Genomic DNA, 19,556 nt, shown 5'->3' with positions numbered 1-19,556 from the left:
TATTAAGGCCCCCTTCATACGTCCGTGAAAAACACGCACGTGTGTTACGGGCCGTTTTTCGGGTCCGTGTCCCGTTTTTGTGTCCGTTTTTATGGTCCGTGTGGCACCTGTGTGAATTGCGTATGCTAGCCGTGTTTGTGTGCAGAACGTCCGTGTGTGCGTGTGGAATTAACGTGTATGTGTACGTGGAATGTCCGTGTGGAATGTCCGTGTGTGTGATGCACAATGTCGTTTATAAATGTCGGCTGACAGCAGACAGAGTTGCGCGATGAGAATGAACTCGGGTGAACTTCACCCGACTTCATCCTCATACCGCGGCTCTGTCTGTGTCGAGTACTGATTAGCGGTCACCTGTGAAGGATTCACCGGTGACCGCTAATCCCCCGAGTGACTGAAGTTTCCCCCCCTCTCTCATACTCACCGTTCCTCGATCCCCGGCGCGGCCCTGCACGGCATTCACACTGCTGCGGCGGCTTTTACTATTTTGAAAAAGCCGGCCGCTCATTAAACAATCTCCTATTCCCTGCTTTCCCCGCCCACCGACGCCTATGATTGGTTGCAGTGAGACACGCCCCCACACTGAGTGACAGGTGTCACACTGCACCCAATCACAGCAGCCGGTGGGCGTGTCTATACTGTGCAGTAAAATAAATAAATAAATAATTAAAAAAAAACGGCGTGCGGTTCCCCACAATTTTAATGCCAGCCAGATAAAGCCATACGGCTGAAGGCTGGTATTCTCAGGATGGGGAGCTCCACGTTATGGGGAGCCCCCCACCCTAACAATATCAGTCAGCAGCCGCCCAGAATTGCCGCATACATTATATGCGACAGTTCTGGGGCTGTACCCGGCTCTTCCCGATTTGCCCTGGTGCTTTGGCAAATCGGGGTAATAAGGAGTTATTGGCAGCCCATAGCTGCCAATAAGTCCTAGATTAATCATGTCAGGCGTCTATGAGACACCCTCCATGATTAATCTGTAAATTACAGTAAATAAACACACACACACCAGAAAAAATCCTTTATTAGAAATAAAAAACACACACATATACCCTGGTTCACCACTTTAATCAGCCCCAAAAAGCCCTCCATGTCCGGCGTACTCCAGGATGGCCCAGCGTCGCATCCAGCGCTGCTGCATGGAGGTGACAGGAGCTGCAGAAGACACCGCCGCTCCGGTCACCTCCACGCAGCTAATGAAGACAGCCGTGCGATCAGCTGAGCTGTCACTGAGGTTACCCGCGGCCACCGCTGAATCCAGTGACAGCGGGTAACCTCAGTGACAGCTCAGCTGATCGCACGGCTGTCTTCATTAGCTGCGTGGAGGTGACCGGAGCGGTGGTGTCTTCTGCAGCTCCTGTCACCTCCATGCAGCAGCGCTGGATGCGACGCTGGACCATCCTGGAGTACGCCGGACATGGAGGGCTTTTTGGGGCTGATTAAAGTGGTGAACCAGGGTATATGTGTGTGTTTTTTATTTCTAATAAAGGATTTTTTCTGGTGTGTGTGTGTTTATTTACTGTAATTTACAGATTAATCATGGAGGGTATCTCATAGACGCCTGACATGATTAATCTAGGACTTATTGGCAGCTATGGGCTGCCAATAAGGGTATGTGCGCACGTTGCTTTTTACCTGCTTTTTACCTGCTTTTTTGCTGCTTTTTCTTCTGCGCTGTTTAATGCCAAAATGGATGTGTTCTTCTATTCAAGCAAAGTCTATGGGAATTTGGGTTTCTTGTTCACACTATTGTTGTTCAAAATGCTGCCTTTTTGTGGCAGAACTTTGGTCAAAAACTCAGCTTTTCAAAGAAGCAACATGTCAATTGTTTTTGCCATTTGGGTTTTGCACTGCAAAGCTGAGTTTTTGACCAAAGTTCTGCCACAAAAAGGCAGCATTTTGAACAACAATAGTGTGAACAAGAAACCCAAATTCCCATAGACTTTGCTTGAATAGAAGAACACATCCATTTTGGCATTAAACAGCGCAGAAGAAAAAGCAGCAAAAAAGCAGGTAAAAAGCAGGTAAAAAGCAACGTGCGCACATACCCTAACTCCTTATTACCCCGATTTGCCAAAGCACCAGGGTAAATCGGGAAGAGCCGGGTACAGCCCCAGAACTGTCGCATATGATGTATGCGGCAATTCTGGGCGGCTGCTGACTGATATTGTTAGGGTGGGGGGCTCCCCATAACGTGGAGCTCCCCATCCTGAGAATACCAGCCTTCAGCCGTATGGCTTTATCTGGCTGGCATTAAAATTGGGGGGGACCGCACGCCATTTTTTTTTAATTATTTATTTATTTTACTGCACAGTATAGACACGCCCACCGGCTGCTGTGATTGGGTGCAGTGTGACACCTGTCACTCAGCGTGGGGGCGTGTCTCACTGCAACCAATCATAGGCGCCGGTGGGCGGGGAAAGCAGGGAATAGGAGATTGTTTAATGAGCGGCCGGCTTTTTCAAAATAGTAAAAGCCGCCGCAGCAGTGTGAATGCCGTGCAGCGCTGCGCCGGAGATCGGGGAACGGTAAGTATGAGAGAGGGGGGGAAACTGACCGACAGACTGTGAGAGAGGGACAGACAGACAGAGAGACCGACAGAGAGACAGAGAGACCGACCGACGGACTCAGGGAGATTGACCGACATACACAGAAATAGAAAGAATAGCCGACATCACTAGAAATAAAAACACCAAACGGACACGGACTATAGGTAGATGCATATGTGTTTACTAACGTGTGTGCACATACCCATAGACTTTCATTGTGTCCACGTGTGCGTGTTCCGTGCAGATAACGGACATGCATCCGTGCAAAACGCAAAGACATACGGATCACGGACACGCACACACGGACATAATGAAATAACGGACGTGTGACCACAATCATAGATTAACATTGGTGCACGTTTGGCCGTGTCTCCGGTATATACGGAAACGGACCAAACACGCACGTGTATCACGGACGTGTGAAGGGGGCCTAAGAAAAAGGCAGGTACGTTTCCATTGACATACAGTATGCAATGCCTATATGTGTTTTATATATTAAAGTTGAATGGTCCCCAGCTCGTGTAGAGTAACCATAGCTTGGGTACTATTTCTGGAAATACATTGTATTGTGATTTTCCGGTGGAGGTGGGGGATTGCGGGGTTTCATGTAATCTCTTGATTCTTCTTCGCCTAAGATCTGCTGAGAGCACAATCCTCTTGAATAGCTTTTTTTTCTTAGAAAACCTAGAATGTACTCTCTAATTTCATTCATGATGCATTATCAAAAGGCCATGCAAAGAAAGACGTGACGTATCTATAGGGATAAGCGGGTCTCCAATGTAAAACTTCCCTTACCAACTGTACCTAAAATAATGACACAGACTACGACTTTATTGCACGAATGGCCACAGCTTTATTTAACAGTATATATGTACCCAAACTCGTGGCTCCACATGCCACCCATTGATAACACATAACCTGTACATATATACTTATTCTCCACAAAACACACCTGATAGATCCGTCCGAGAGGCCAAACCATCATTCCTATCCCCCGGCCGTAAACTCCAACCGGCCCAGAGGACCACCTCGGCCGTGACCAACCGACCCGAGGTGTGGGGTAATAACGTTCCATCGTTAATTACCCCTCCCCAGAACCTGCAGGACCTCCGCCCACAAGTTCCCATCCAAACCGAAGCCACTCCCCCTGAGTGGCTTCATACCAACAAACCGACTGTCGGTACTTCCAACCTCTCTGAACGGACCTATCACCCCGCTGTGACAAAAACAAAACTCATTATTTTTTTATTTTTTTTTTTTTTTTATTTATTTTTTTTTTTTTTTTTTTTATGATACTTCCACCCCCGTATAACTTAGGGTTTTTTTTTTTTTTTTTTTTATATATATTATTGCAGGGCGGGCGGGTGGGACACATTGATTGTAGGACAAAGAGGCAGTAACCTATGCACATCCCCCTATATACCCCCTGCAACACCCCACCCCTTCCAGTCTATCCCCCAATCCCCTTTGCCATTTCTCCCCACCAATCCAAAAGCCCCATATACAACCTTCTAGCCATATACCTTAACCCTTTCCTACCCTGAACCCTCCCGATCGTCATGGGGCCTATTCACCCCTATGGGGTTCACTGCCCATCTTGACGTATCTATAGGGATAAGCGGGTCTCCAATGTAAAACTTCCCTTACCAACTGTACCTAAAATAATGACACAGACTACGACTTTATTGCACAAATGGCCACAGCTTTATTTAACAGTATATATGTACCCAAACTCGTGGCTCCACATGCCACCCATTGATAACACATAACCTGTACATATATACTTATTCTCCACAAAACACACCTGATAGATCCGTCCGAGAGGCCAAACCATCATTCATATCCCCCGGCCGTAAACTCCAACCGGCCCAGAGGACCACCTCGGCCGTGACCAACCGACCCGAGGTGTGGGGTAATAACGTTCCATCGTTAATTACCCCTCCCCAGAACCTGCAGGACCTCCGCCCACAAGTTCCCATCCAAACCGAAGCCACTCCCCCTGAGTGGCTTCATACCAACAAACCGACTGTCGGTACTTCCAACCTCTCTGAACGGACCTATCACCCCGCCACAGACCGGCCAAGTGACACCTTACTTGGCCCGGGCCCGCCACACCCCCATTGTTTGCTTTAAGCCATCCTTCAAAACCAACATCCACAAATCCAAACCTATGCCCGTGAGATGAACCCCATCTCGCCTCAAATAATGCTCGGTGGACTCCTCCAGCTCTCCCTGTCGGACCACCAATCGTCCATTTCGCGCTCCGACCCTGCCAATGCCCGGTTCAATTTTGTACCCGGGCCCTGTTAATATGATCCACCGACCTCGCGAAACGCCACTGCTTCCGGCTATGATACCGGACCCTACAATCAAAATACCAGGGAACGCCTTCCACAAATGCAACAAGTCAAACCTGATATCCCTCTTCAACTCTGTCGCCACCCTCACTCCAAGCTCATTCCCTCCCACATGCTGAATTAACGCATCCGGTTCCCGATCAATACAGCTAAAAACACCACCTCAAGGCGAACTCTCCCCCAGGTCATGACCAATTTCCGAGCCATTTCAGACGGGCTTCCGTCAGCGCCACTCCGAGCTGCCGACCGTCCCGGCGACCATCCGCCCGCAAAGCTTCCCACCATCTCCCAATCTGCCGAAACCATTCTTCACTCAGACCTCACCTAACGGCTTCAGTCGCTGCCCCAATCCGGAAGGAGTGGGACCCTCAATCCCTTGTCTCCTCCCACACCCGTACTAAAGCCGTCTTCAGCACTGCGATAAACTGGAATCACTATAAAGCGGATCCATCCCCATGCCTAAGGAAAACAACAGGGTAACCACCCCACCTTCCAAAACTCCTTCACTTGTACCACCGGGCGTAGCTAGTGCCCTGGAAATTCAAACAACACCACCAGGCATCCCCGGCCCACTTGATCTGTCAGTGAAAACCGTAGCCAGCATTCCGCTCTATCCATCCCAAGCATCACACCCTCCACCAACCGTCCGCCTCTTGCTTGCCCAGCCGGGCTAACCAATTCTCCGATGCGAAAGGCCCAAAGAATGCCAATACGAAGGCCACCGTGAACAAGGCTCATTCATAAGGAAACGAGCATATATCCCCACAAACACCCCACCACACGACCCAACAATGGGAACGCTATAGGCCGCCTTGTGACCCGCGACCGCGCCCCCTTTCGAACACCCCTTCATCGCCTGCCATTCCAGAAAAAACCTTTGTCGCGTCCCGACCCCTTGCATTTCAAACAAGAAAGCCCACGCCTCCAACTTGAAACCTATGACCGAACAGACCGACCTGCAGAACAATCCCCACTAATCAACGACAAAACCCCCAACGTTCCTCCCGTGTAACCAGGCTCCATCCAATCCGCCTTCACCAACTCTACCCATTTCTGCCACACCGACTGATACCGGCACCCAGTAGCCTCGGACACCGATCTCCTAAGTCCCTCAAATGCTACACCGACACCAGGTCCCCCAGCCATTACGGGCATAGCACTCCATCCTCGTCTGCTCCCGTCACAGTCACCGGAACCTGTGCTACTGCAATCGAGATAGCGCATCACCCACCTCATTTTGAACCCCGGCACATACCGCGCCACCACCCCAATGTTGAGCGCCAAGCAACGCAACAATAGCTGCCTCAAATACCCCACTACTGGAGGTGATTTAGCCGACAGTGAATTGCTAGAATGCACCACCGCCATGTTATCACCATCCATGCCAAGCTTCTTGCCTCCAAATTCGGGCCCCACTCTAAAGCCACTAAGATGGGAAACAATCCCAGCAGCGCAAGATTCTTTACAAGCCCCTTTTTTCACTCAAAGCCGTGGCCATTTTCAACGCACCAATGTGTTTGAAAAATTGCCCCAAACCCGAGGCCCCCCCGCGTCCGTAAAGAATTCCAGCTGTTTATTTGACAATGCCATTGGCCAGCCATAACATCTTTCCATTGTATTGTTCCAGAAATGCATCCCACACCAGCAGATCTCCTTTCATCCCTTCGTCACTCTGACAAAATGATCCGAAGCTGTCACCCTTGTAGCTGCGCCTGCCAATCGCCTATTAACTATTTGCCCCATCGGCATAATGCGACAAGCAAAATTCAATTTAGTACGCACTGACTGCAAATGTCGCAACCGCACCTTCCCAGCCTAAGACAAAACTGCACTGACGCCTTCAAATCACGCAGCTTGCCCCACCGGCAATCGGCGTTCCATAGCCACCGTATCAATTCCGTTGCCCGAAAAACCTTGAGCCGTCCCTGGCCCTTCCGCTTTTTCTTTGCAAACGGAATACCTAGGCTTCCTGCTAACCCCTGTAACGTAAATATCAACAAAGGAACAAACTAAGGAGCCCACCGGGCCAACGTAAAGAAATCAACCCAATAGTGAATCACCGCATGGACTACTGCCACTTCCCTGAATACCACTTCCACAAAAGAACTAAACGCTGCAAAATAAACACATGAACTGGAACAACCCCGTGGGCAGGCACCGATCCACATAGTATTCACCATCCCACATGCACCCTGAAAGCTGAAAATTCTCCGGATGCTGGAATTAACCAAAATTGCTTCCACCTCCGCCTCAGCCATCAGGGCCCCCCCTGCCGGGCTTCCCGCAGTGACTCCCATGCCGTGTCAAATGAGACATGCAAACCACAGACAACTCAGGTGAAAAACCCATCGGTCACTGACAAGTCTGCCGGAGAGGATAATGATGAATGAGCCAAAAGGTGTTCGGCTCCTTCCTGGGCACCACCCCAAGTGGCGAAATCCTCAAGCTGTAGAATGGCGGGTCCTTGAACAGGCCCGCCATCATCCACAACTCCACCCCCTTCTGCAGCTTTTCCCCCTACCACCTCCAAATGTTTTTTTTTTTTTAGCGGACCGCAAATTACCGAAACACCGGCGCCTCGGATTCAAACGGAATCCGGAAACCCTCCCTAAAACCTGTCGCCAACAGCTCCACCGCCCGAACATACGGTTATCTATTTAAATAGGGGTGCATCGCCTCTTCCCTCACTGGCGGCCTCCCTTTCCAGACCCCTCCCCCAAACTCTCCTTAACCTTGGTCGAAACACCTGGCCAAAGAGCGGGAGCCTCCACAACCGGAACACTCGTATTGTAACCGACACGACGCCCCCAAACTCACTTGCCCCTCATTAAATTGCCAGCCTGGCCCTTTTTCTGACCAGCCGGGGACTCGCCGCTCGCCCCCGGGCTCCCGGCACCCCCTCGAAAGGGCTGGGCCGAGGCCGTCATTAACCGCAGCCACAAAGAAATATCTTTGTGGTCCCACCGGATGCCAGGCCGCAGAGCCTTCCGCTGCCGGAACTGCGCATCATATCACAGCCAGCCTAAACCCCCATACCCTCAGTTAGCCTCGCCGATCGAGTCCATGTAACCGGAAAAGGGGGGAGGGGGGGGACGCTCCGGCTCCTTTTCCCCAATCCCCCTGGCTAGGGCCACAAAGGACTGTAGCCAGTTAGTAAAAGTGAGCAACCTATACTTCCTTTTCTCCTCCTCCTCCTTTTCCTTCTTGGAGTCACTCGCTTCCTTCGTCCACGTTAAACTTTTCCAAGGGGAGCAGGGAAAAATTTTTCACATACTCCCCTCTTCGTATCTTCTGCCTTACCTCCTTTTTTTTTTTTTTTTTTTTTTTAAATGTACCCCCAACGGACTTTCAACGCCCACGTATACTGCTACTGCACTCCGTGCCCTATCGCCCAAACGCGCAACCTCGTCCTTCTTTCCTTTTGTCTTTTCCATGTCCTTGCTAACCACCGGCTCAGCCGCCACGCCGTCCGCCTGACCCGCAACAACCGCCAGCCGAATCCCCCCGTCAAACCCAGGCCCACTCTGACCTCACCGTTCCGCCAACAACCCCTGCAATACCCCCCAACAGCTAAGCCCAAAAATTCCGCCCCGGGTAACACCGACTGACTGACCGCCCCCAGCATGCTACCCCCCGCAGAGGAACCCCCATCCCCGCTACCCACAACATTAAACAATAGTGGTCGTCCTCTTACCGAGCTGCCTCTGAACCGAGCAGCCGTAACACGAACTTCCTGCTGCCGCTCCATCCGTTCAGCCGCCTCCTCCATTCCTTCTTCCTCGCCGGCTTCTGAGACGCTGCTGAATTCCTCAGGGGGGACCAGCGAGGGGACAGCCTGCCTCCAGCGGCCGTCAACCCCCACGGTCACCTCACCCTGCTCCTCCGGGCGTCTCCCGCTGGGCCTCTGTCTTTTTGCCACGCGGCATCCTGCCGCCGTTCTTCTTTCATGCCTCCACTCCTGCCTGCTGCGCCATCCCCCCTTCAGGCATCTGTATGGGTCTCCCTCCCTGCCGACTGCAGGGAGGCCGTGCCGCTCCGACGTACGCAGGGAACTCCCCCCAGCCTGATCCTTGCTGGGGGGGACCGTTATTACTGACCGGAGCGTCCGGCCCTGTGGACTGCAGGGCCCTGCTCCCGGTCCTCTCCGGCTGCCGCTCTGATCCGCGCCGCCCCGCACGCACCGATCGCTGCCCTGCCGCCTGCAGGAGCTCTCCGCTCCCCTTCCACAACGCTGGGCACCACCCCCTCCAACTCCTCACTGGGGGCTGCCGTCGCTCCGGTCCGGGGCCGTGCAGGCCGCAAACCGGAAGTAGACCTTGCCGAGGCTCCGCCCACTTCCGGCCTACGGGATCTCCGGCGAGGATTCCTCCCGGCGGCTGGTGACTCTCCAGACAGGTGAGGAGAGCTCCGCTGCCCCGGAGGGTCCCCGAGGGGGGGGCTCCCAGATCTATTCCTTCTCCCCCCGCCAGGGGAGTAGCGCTCCGGTGGTCGCGCCCGCCGAGCGCGCAGTGCCGGCCTGGGAGCAGAAGCAGCAGGCCTAACCGCTCCGGCCCCCAGACCGCCACCAGCTGCTCCTGCCGCGCGTCCACTTCGCTGACTTCAGAGGCCCCACCAGCAGTGCAGCCAGGGCCGCCATCTTGCAGGTCAGCGAGGCAGCAGCACAGGTGGGACACATTGATTGTAGGACAAAGAGGCAGTGACCTATGCACATCCCCCTTTATACCCCCTGCAACACCCCACCCCTTCCAGTCTATCCCCCAATCCCCTTTGCCATTTCTCCCCACCAATCCAAAAGCCCCATATACAACCTTCTAGCCATATACCTTAACCCTTTCCTACCCTGAACCCTCCCGATCGTCATGGGGCCTATTCACCCCTATGGGGTTCACTGCCCATCTTGATGTCAGGTTCCAGGAAGATCAGAAGAGCTCTCAGGTCCTAATGATGTTTACTTGTCTTCATTCTTAGGCGCTGCGGAGGGGAAGCTGTCAATTTCCCTCCTATTGATGGTAATCCTTTCAGTTCTGTAGTGTCCTTCCTTTGTATCCCAGGGGCAGAGCACACTCTTGAAAACATCCTTCCCATTGAAGTTTTTCCACATTAATACTTCAATAAGACCCTAATAATTACATTCGGGACAGCACAGGACACTTTTTTTTTTTTGCATTGATTAGGTTTTTACTTTTTATTTATGACTCTACTTCTTTTTCTTCTAGGTCACCATCCTAATAAGCCTGGCACTGGCTTTCCTTGCTTGCATAGTATTCCTTGTGGTCTACAAAGCCTTCACATATGATCACAGCTGCCCGGATGGATTTGTATACAAGGTATGCTGTCATTCTGGTTGAGAACAAAAAAATAATCAATGCTGAATTATGAAATAATAAAATCGACAATGGCATATTGTAGGAATGAATAATTCTATCAAATCAACAATAGGAACACTAATTCTGGGAATAGTTTAGTTAATATTTAAAGGCATTATCATAAGCTAGGTACGTAATTCCATCATACTCGAAATCTTGCTGTAGATACAGCATGTATTGTACGTTTCAGGTTAGTCATCCTTATTCGCTTAAAGGAATCCGTCAGCAGATTTTTTTTCTATTTATTCAGAGAGCAGCCGAATGTTGGGGCAGAGAACCTGATTCCAGCGATATGGCCCTTGCTCAACAGCTTGCTGTAGTTTCAGTATAATCAATGTTTCATCAGCAGGATATTATTACTAGAGGACTGTGTCACGTGCAATGCAGTTTAGTTAATTTGTGTAACCCCGCCCCAACCACTGATTGGCAGCTTGTTGACAATTCAGTGTACACAGGAAGCTAGCAATCAGAGATGTAGGCGGGATATACACTGCTCAGCACTATGACACCTGCTACATCTGCAACAGAGAAAACAGGGATTCTATGCAAACTGCATTAAGCAGTCCAGTAAGTACACCATACATCCCTGGTCTCAGGCTTTCTGCCATTACATCATGTTGCTCTCAGATTCCATAGCAAAAACCTGCTGTCAGATTTTCTCTAAAAGGGCTTTCCACTTAAGTTTTTGGCCTCAATTGGCAAATCTGTGTTAAAATAATAAATCATATAGTACTCACCCTTCCCAGGTCTAGCGCTGGCTTTCCACTGCTTCCGCAGTCTCTGTATTGGCTGCAGCGGTGATGTTACGTCAATATCTCATATCACCGCTGGAGGAAATCATTGATGTAATGGGCTTGTGCAGTCTGCAATGGCAAAGATGTTGTCACTGTAGCAGCTAATATTAGTGGAAAACTACTTTCATTTTTATTTGAGGTTTTTTTTTATTGTTTTTCAGTTTAACAATATTAGAATGATAAACCCCAAGTACCAAACACACAATAGATGAACTTCAGCCTTAAAGGGAATCTATTAGCAGGTTTATGCTATGTAGGCAAAGAGATCCTGAATCCAACGATGTATCACTTAGATTACTGGCTGCAGCCATTCTTACACAATCAGAATTTTTTGGTTTAGTCATGTAGCAGAGTCCAAAGAGCTGCCCGACCCATAACAGGTTCTCAATAGAGAATGTACATGGACAGTGGGGTGTCAATCACAGGAGGAGGCTTAACGGACCACCCTGCACATGACTTTCTAGTCCCAGCAATAATCAGGGTCCTGCTGCTTAAGCAAACATAGCAAATAAACAACAGATCAATCTGTAACAAGACTGGCAGACCTGAGTTTTCTTTGTTAAAGGGAACCTGTCACCAGATTTGGTGACTATACGCTGCGGCCACCACCAGTGAGTTCTTATATACAGCATTCTAGAATGCTGTATATACAGTAAAACCCCAGGCCTCTGTGTAGAACATAAAAACACCTTTATAATACTCACCTGGAGGGGCGGTCCGGTCTGATGGGTGTCACTGCTCTTCGGTCCAGCACCTCCTCTCACCGGTACAGCGCATACTCTCTGCTGTGATCTCCACCCTCCTTCTGCCCAGCCCAGTGTGGATGACGCGTTTACGTCATCCAGACAGGCCAACATTGCGGTTAATGCACAAATGCACAGGCGTACTTTGATCTGCCCTGCTGAGGGCAGATCAAAGTACTGTAATGCACAGGTGCAAAGGTTAAAGGTCGCCTGCTCATGCGCACTACAATACTTTGATCTGCCCTAAGTAGGGAAGATCAAAGTGCATGTGCATGACGTAGGACACGTCATGCACACGGGCCTCAGAAGAAGAAGGACAGCAATCGCCACAGAGAGTAGGCACCGGACTGGAGAACAGCGATGCCCATCGGACCGGACCGTCCCTTAGGTGAGTGTAATAAAAGTGATTTTTACGTTCTACACAGTGGCCTGGGCTCTTATATACAGCATTCTGTAATGTTGTATATTAAAGCTCAGTGGTGGCGACCGCAGCTTATAGTCGCTAAATCTGGCGACAGGTTCCCTTTAACCCTTGCAGCATGCTGGCTTCAGCATACACAACAAAAACCTGCTAACAGATTCCCTTAAACCATCTGAATTCAATGTAACCAGCCAACTGTTGATGATCAGTGAGCATTCTTTCAGCAAATGTTGTGGAGCTAAAAAGAATCTCCATGGTGGATATAGTCATATGAAAAAGTTTGAGCACCCCTATTAATGTTAACCTTTTTTCTTTATAACAATTTTGTTTTTTGCAACAGCTGCTTCAGTTTCATATATCTAATAACTGGTGGACTAAGTAATATTTCTGGATTGAAATGAGGTTTATTGTACTAACAGAAAATGTGCAATCCACATTTAAACAAAATTTGACCGGTGCAAAAGTATGGGCACCTCAACATAAAAGTGACATTAATATTTTGTAGATCCTCTTTTTGCAAAATTCACAGCCTCTAGTGGCTTCCTGTAGCTTTTAATGAGTTCCTGGATCCTGGATGAAGGTATATTTGACCATTCCTGTTTACAAAACAATTCCAGTTCAGTTAAGTTTGATGCTCGCCGAGCATGGACAGCACGCTTCAAATCATCCCACAGATTTTCAATGATATTCAGGTCTGGGGACTGTGATGGCCATTCCAGAACATTGTAATTGTTCCTCTGCATGAATGCCTGAGTAGATTTGGAGAGGTGTTTTGGATCATTGTCTTGCTGAAATATCCATCCCCTGCGTAACTTCAACTTCGTCACTGATTCTTGCACATTATTGTCAAGAATCTGCTGATTCTGAGTTGAATCCATGCGACCCTCAACTTTAACAAGATTCCCGGTGCTGGCATTGGCCACACAGCCCCAAAGCATGATGGAACCTCCACCAAATTTTACTGTGGTTAGCAAGTGCTTTTCTTGGAATGCCGTGTTTTTTTGCCTCCATGCATAACGCCTTTTTGCATGACCAAACAACTCAATCTTTGTTTCATCAGTCCACAGGACCTTCTTCCAAAATGTAACTGGCTTGTCCAAATGTGCTTTTGCATACCTCAGGCAACTCTGTTTGTGGCGTGCTTGCATAAACGGCTTCTTTCGCATCACTCTCCCATACAGCTTCTCCTTATGCAACGTGCGCTGTATTGTTGACTGATGCACATTGACTTCATCTGCAGCAAGATGAAGCTGCAGGTCTTTGGAGGTGGTCCGTGGATTGTCCTTGACTGTTCTCGCCATTGTTCTTCTCTGCCTTTCTGATATTTTTCTTGGCCTGCCACTTCTGGGCTTAACAAGAACTGTACCTGTGTTCTTCTATTTCCTTTCTATATTCCTCACAGTGGAAACTGACAGTTTTAATCTCTGAGGCAACTTTTTGTATCCTTCCCCTGAACAACTGTGTTGAATAATCTTTGTTTTCAGATCCTTTGAGAGTTGTTTTGAGGAGCCCATGATGCCACTCTTCATAGGAGATTCAAATAGGAGAACAACTTGCAAGTGGCCACCTTAAATACCTTTACTCATGATTGGATACAAATGCCTATGAAGTTCAAAGCTCAATGAGGTTACAAAACCAATTTAGTGCTTTATTGAGTCAGTAAAAAGTAGTTAGGAGTGTTCAAATCAAGAAATTGATAAGGGTGCCCATACTTTTGCACCGAACAACTTTTGTTTAAATGCGGATTGCACATTTTCTGTTAATACAATAAACCTCATTTCAATCCAGAAATATTACTCAGTCCACCAGTTATTAGATGTATGAAACTGAAATAGCTGTTGAAAAAACCCAAATTGTTATAAAGAAAAAAGGTTAACATTAATAGGGGTGCCCACACTTTTTCATATGACTGTATATATACTGAACATTTATTTTGCAACTTCACTGGGAATTAATTCTTGTACCTGTTAAAGTAAGTTCTTAGTGGGTGGTATTTCACTTTACTATTATTCTCTGTTTACCACATAAAACACATGCATGTTTGGAAGAACCAAATGTGCATGCATGTGCAGCAGCAGGTCAAAAGTTATCTAATGTGCATGATCACTTATACTGTAAAAACTGAAGATTTTAATAATTTGGCATGCTTACAATGCATTGCAACGGATTACCCCCTCCCCCCGCCAAGAAAAATAAAAATAAGCCAGAGCACAAGTTAGTATATGTGCAATAGGAGCACATTCAAACCATGGCCATTTCACAGACAAAACCCAAGAGAAATACACACATAATTAAATAGTAGTAATATATGTAAATAACATAGGGTACTTAGTTAACACTGTTTTATCAAAAAGCGTAAAAGCCATCCCACCATTTTGTTTCTAAAATGGCCACGTTGTGAAGTTGCTCTTATACATATACCAACTTATGCTTCAACTCATTTTTTTTTCTGTATTTTTTGTACTTTGTGCGAAAAGGGGTGTAGTCTCGCCTTCTGAGTTAGGCAATTTATCTATATAGCCTCCCATGGACAGGTGGCTGCAGTTTGGTTCTGTCCTCTGCCCTTTTTGACATTGATGTCGCTGATGCAAGATAAGGTTTTAATACTAGTGTAGCTCTGACCCGACTGGGCACGCCTTGGGATAGCTTTTTGATCAGTGTTAGCCAAGTACACTATGTTTTTTACATGTACTACTACTATTTGCTTATTTGCTTTATTATAGAGTATACAATCAATTTCTGTTTTTGTTTTGGGTTTTGTTGTAAGGGATTAGTAGATTAGTGACAAGCAGGGGTGTCACGCCCGCAGTCGCAGAGATCGCCACTGCGACCAGGCTAGACCACTGCTTTAGCTAGATGCGTGTCTGATGGCACGCATTCAGCTGAAATACTGTACATCAGAGCAGAGAGACCCGTGGGGTCCCTGCACTGTGATATGCTGCTGATTAAGGCCATGATTATTCGCTGACGTGAATAGACACTGACGTCATGCACCGAGCAGCTTGCACGTTGGTCAGTTGCCGGCATGCCAGCATCGTAGCAGGACACTAGGGGAGCGTATAGAAGGTGAGTATAATTGTTTTTATTTTTTTTTTTTACTGTGTGTGGCATCGTGGGGGCTATATAGCAAGATGGGGGCTATATACCAGGATGAGGTTATATATCAGGATGAGGGGGCTATATACCAAGATAGGTGGCTATATACCACTATGGCGGGCTATATATTAGGATGGGGGGCTATATATCAGGATGGGAGGCTATATACCAGTATGGGGGGCTATAGACCAGGATAAATGGCTATATACCAGGATGGGGGCTATATATCAGGATTGGGGCTATATCAGGATGGGGACATGCTTGGCACATATAGCAGGATGGGGACATGATTGAAGCATATATACCAGGATTGGGCCATGATAGGGACATATATACCATGATGAAGCCATATATACCAGGATGGGACCATATATACCAGGTGTTACGGGGGGCTGTCTGATAATAAAACCCAAAGGAATATCAGACAGTCAGGGTCCACCGTGCAAAGACTCTGCTGCAGACTATGGCAGAGGATAAGGGGTATATAAGTGTGCCACTGTAAATAGTAATAGCACAAGTGCAGAGTGCAACACCTCTGTTAAACTCACAGAGGAATATAATTAGAAAATAAAGCAATTCCTCCCTTACTTGGAGGGTGTGTGGTATGGTCTCTGTTAATGGTCACAGAGACAAAAGCAGTGAGTGTGAAATGGCACCTTCCTAGGTCCGTTCCTCTAGCGGTGCCAGGAGATGGACAGCAGCGTAAGCCGCACAAAGCTCCTACCTGCGTTCGCTCCACTAGTGTGCGAGGACACGAACCACTAGATATGGCACCTGCCTAGGTCCGCTCCACTAGTGGTGCAAAAGAGACGGACAGCAGCATAAGCCGCACAAAGCTCCTACCTATGTTCGCTCCCCTAGTGTGCGAGGATACGAACAACTGCCAGACGCAGTATAAGGAACGTTACCCTAGCAGCAACGTCCACCTACGAGTAGAATCACAAGGCCCAGCCAGACCATGTGCCTCAGGCACCTGCCTATGTCCGCTCCACTAAGAGGTAAAGATACGGACCGCAGCCGAAGCTGTAAGGTATTAGAACGCTACCCTGCCGGTAGCGCTCACCTAGCATAGACAGAGAGATGCCTAGAGGGATGTGCACAGAGCGTCTACTCTCATGCATGAATCAAGAGGACTGAGCGCCGGTCGGCGTGTGTCAGGGTCTTATATAGACTCTGTGCCTCATCCAAGATGGAGGACACCAGAGCCAATCCGCTGCCAGAATGACAGCAATGACGTCACGCTGGCCTATCACCGAGCAAAGCGTCACAAGCACATGACCAGCGGCCAATCAGCTTAGAAGGTGTCAGAGACATGTGGCCTCGTGTCAGCGATGATGTCACCCGCACATGTGCAATGGCTCCAAGATAGGACTTAGTCTCCAGCGCTTGCACATGTGCAGTAGCAAGAAATCAAAACATATTCTCCAGTGCCACAGCAACTGTAACAGTACCTCCCCCTCAAGGGCCCCCCTCCCGGCGACGCAGGTAATCGGCAACTAAGTCGGGAGCATGGACAGCCTCCTCAGGCTCCCAAGAGCGATGTTCCGGGCTATAGCCCTCCCAATCTATCAAGAAGAACCTGCACCCTTTAACCATCTTAGAACCAACTATGGCTCATACCTCATAGCTAGAGCGAGAGGAATCAGAGGCAGGAGAGTGCACTTCACGAGTGTGAGGTAAAATAGCCGGCTTTAGCAGTGAAACATGGAATTTGTCATGGATCCTAAGATGGACGGGTAACTTCAATTGGTAGACTACAGGATTTACCTGTCGAAGAACCTCATAAGGGCCCAGGAAGCAAGGAGCAAATTTGATACAGCTCACTCTAAGTTTCACGTGTTTTGCAGAGAGCCACACAAAGTCCCCTGGAGAAAAGACAGGAGCCGGGCGACGAAGCCGATCGGACACCGCCTTCATACGGTCCTTAGCTGCTTGGATCGACTCTTGAGTCCGATCCCAAACCTCTCTGGCATTAGTTGCCCAGTCGGCAACAAGAGGAGGAGGTGCAGCAGCGGGAAACGGTACCGGGACCCTAGGGTGTTGCCCATTATTGAGTATGAATGGTGTCTGCCTAGTGGCCTCAGCCAGCGAATTGTTAAGGGCAAATTCTGCCCAGGGTAGGAGGGAGGACCAGTTATCGTGGTTCTCAGCAACAAAGTGTCGAAGGTATATAATTATGGATTGATTGGTACGCTCAACCAAACCATTGGTCTCCGGATGGTATGCCGAAGAGAGATTCAACTCAATTTGCAGAAGGCTACAAAGATGTCGCCAGAAACGGGAAGCAAATTGCGGGCCTCTATCACAAATGATACGATCTGGCATCCCGTGAAGCCTAAAGACATGCTTGAGGAATAGTTTGGCTAGTACCCTGGAAGATGGGATTCTCAATAACGGTATGAGATGAACCATCCGGGAGAAATGGTCCGTAATGACCCACACAAATCTATGTCCCTGTGAACACGGAAGATCACCCACAAAGTCCATGCCTACCACCTCCCATGGTCTATCTGGCACTGGTAAAGGATGCAAGAGCCCAGCTGGTCTCTGCCGTAACGGAAGGTTGCGAGCACACGAGTAGCAGGAACCGACATATCTCTTGACGTGGCTGGCTAAGTGTGGCCACCAATACCACCTCTCGAGTAACTCTCGTGTCCGTCTAATACCAAAATGCCCACCCACCTTTGAGGTGTGGGCCCACGACAGTATATCATTCTGTCGATCCGGCGGAAGAAAGGTCTTGCCCGGTGGGATTTGGTCTAACGTCACAGGGGAGAGCGTATGAAAAACCCTGGAGGGAAGGATAAGACGAGGTTCGTCAATCTCTTCCTGGGTAGAAACCGTAGAGCGAGACAGTGCGTCTGCCATGTTATTCTTACTCCCAGACAGATAGTTGATGGAGAAGTGAAAGCGGGAGAAAAACAAGGACCAGCGGGCTTGGCGAGGATTCAGACGCTGAGCGGTTTGTAAGTACATCAGATTCTTATGGTCTGTATAGACCTGGAAAGGATGTTTCGCTCCTTCTAGCAAGTGACGCCACTCCTCCAAGGCTAATCTCAGGGCGAGCAGTTCCCTATCCCCAATGGTATAGTTTCTCTCTGCCGGTGAAAAGGTTTTAGCAAAGAAGAAACACGGCCTTTTTCTACCTACACCGTTCTTTTGATACAAGACCGCACCAGCACCCACTGAAGAGGCATCAACCTCCAAGAGGAAGGGCTTATTCTCATCGGGTCTTTGAAGAACGGGAGCAGTTGAAAAGTGTCTTTTTACTGCCTCAAAAGCCTGGGATGTCTCAGTAGACCAGACTTTTGGATTAGCACCTTTCTTAGTCAAGAACACCAAAGGGGCCACCAAAGTGGAGAAATGGGGTATGAACTGCTGGTAATAATTTATGAATCCTAAGAAGCATTGCACTGCCTTCAAGGAATGAGGTTCAGACCATTCCAGGACAGCAGAGAGCTTCGCAGGATCCATAGCCAGACCCTCTTGTGTGATAATGTAACCCAAAAAAGGCAAGGATGACTGCTCGAATACACACTTTTCGAGTTTAGCAAACAATGAGTGCTCCCTTAAACGGGAAAGGACACGAATGACATCCTGACGATGAGTCTCCAGATCAGGAGAAAAAAATCAGGATGTCGTCCAGATACACCACGACGGAGGATAACAGTAAATCCCTGAACACATCATTTACAAAGTCCTGAAATACTGCGGGTGCATTACATAAACCAAAAGGCATGACGAGGTATTCATAGTGACCGTCTCGGGTGTTAAAAGCGGTCTTCCATTCGTCACCCTCTCGAATTCGTACCAAGTTATACGCACCCCGCAGATCCAACTTCGTAAAAACCTGAGCTCCCCTCAGTCTGTCAAAGAGCTCCGAAATTAAAGGTAACGGGTATTTGTTCTTTATTGTGATTGCGTTGAGACCCCTGTAATCTATGCAGGGACGCAAATCACCCTCTTTCTTCCGAACAAAGGAAAACCCAGCTCCCGCGGGAGAGACAGACTTACGAATGAACCCCTTCTCTAAACTCTCTCTTATATAGATCGACATGGCCTCCGACTCAGGTATTGACAGGGGGTAAACCCTGCCCTTGGGTGGAACCGAACCTGGGATAAGGTCTATGGCGCAGTCATACGGCCTATGGGGTGGAAGAACCTCAGCACCCTGTTTGAAGAACACGTCAGCGAAATCCAAATAGGGTGTAGGTATGGGAGAGAGATCAG

The 19,556-nt window shown here is 48.7% G+C and overlaps 1 protein-coding gene across 2 annotated transcripts in view; it reads left to right on the top strand.

The window, feature by feature from the left end:
• NSG2 (neuronal vesicle trafficking associated 2) overlaps positions 1–19,556 on the top strand; it is a 151,275-nt gene that overhangs the window by 110,642 nt on the left and 21,077 nt on the right. For both annotated transcript variants that reach the window (XM_075342347.1, XM_075342346.1), the window contains exon 4: positions 10,123–10,233. In XM_075342347.1, the coding sequence (XP_075198462.1) occupies positions 10,123–10,233 (111 nt within the window). The remainder of the gene's footprint in view (positions 1–10,122; positions 10,234–19,556) is intronic.

Source organism: Anomaloglossus baeobatrachus, chromosome 4, assembly GCF_048569485.1.
Source record: "Anomaloglossus baeobatrachus isolate aAnoBae1 chromosome 4, aAnoBae1.hap1, whole genome shotgun sequence".
In the NCBI taxonomy this organism is placed as follows: domain Eukaryota; kingdom Metazoa; phylum Chordata; class Amphibia; order Anura; family Aromobatidae; genus Anomaloglossus; species Anomaloglossus baeobatrachus.
The sequence above is the reverse complement of the archived record's forward strand: the minus strand, read 5'-3'. Positions and strand labels throughout refer to the sequence as shown.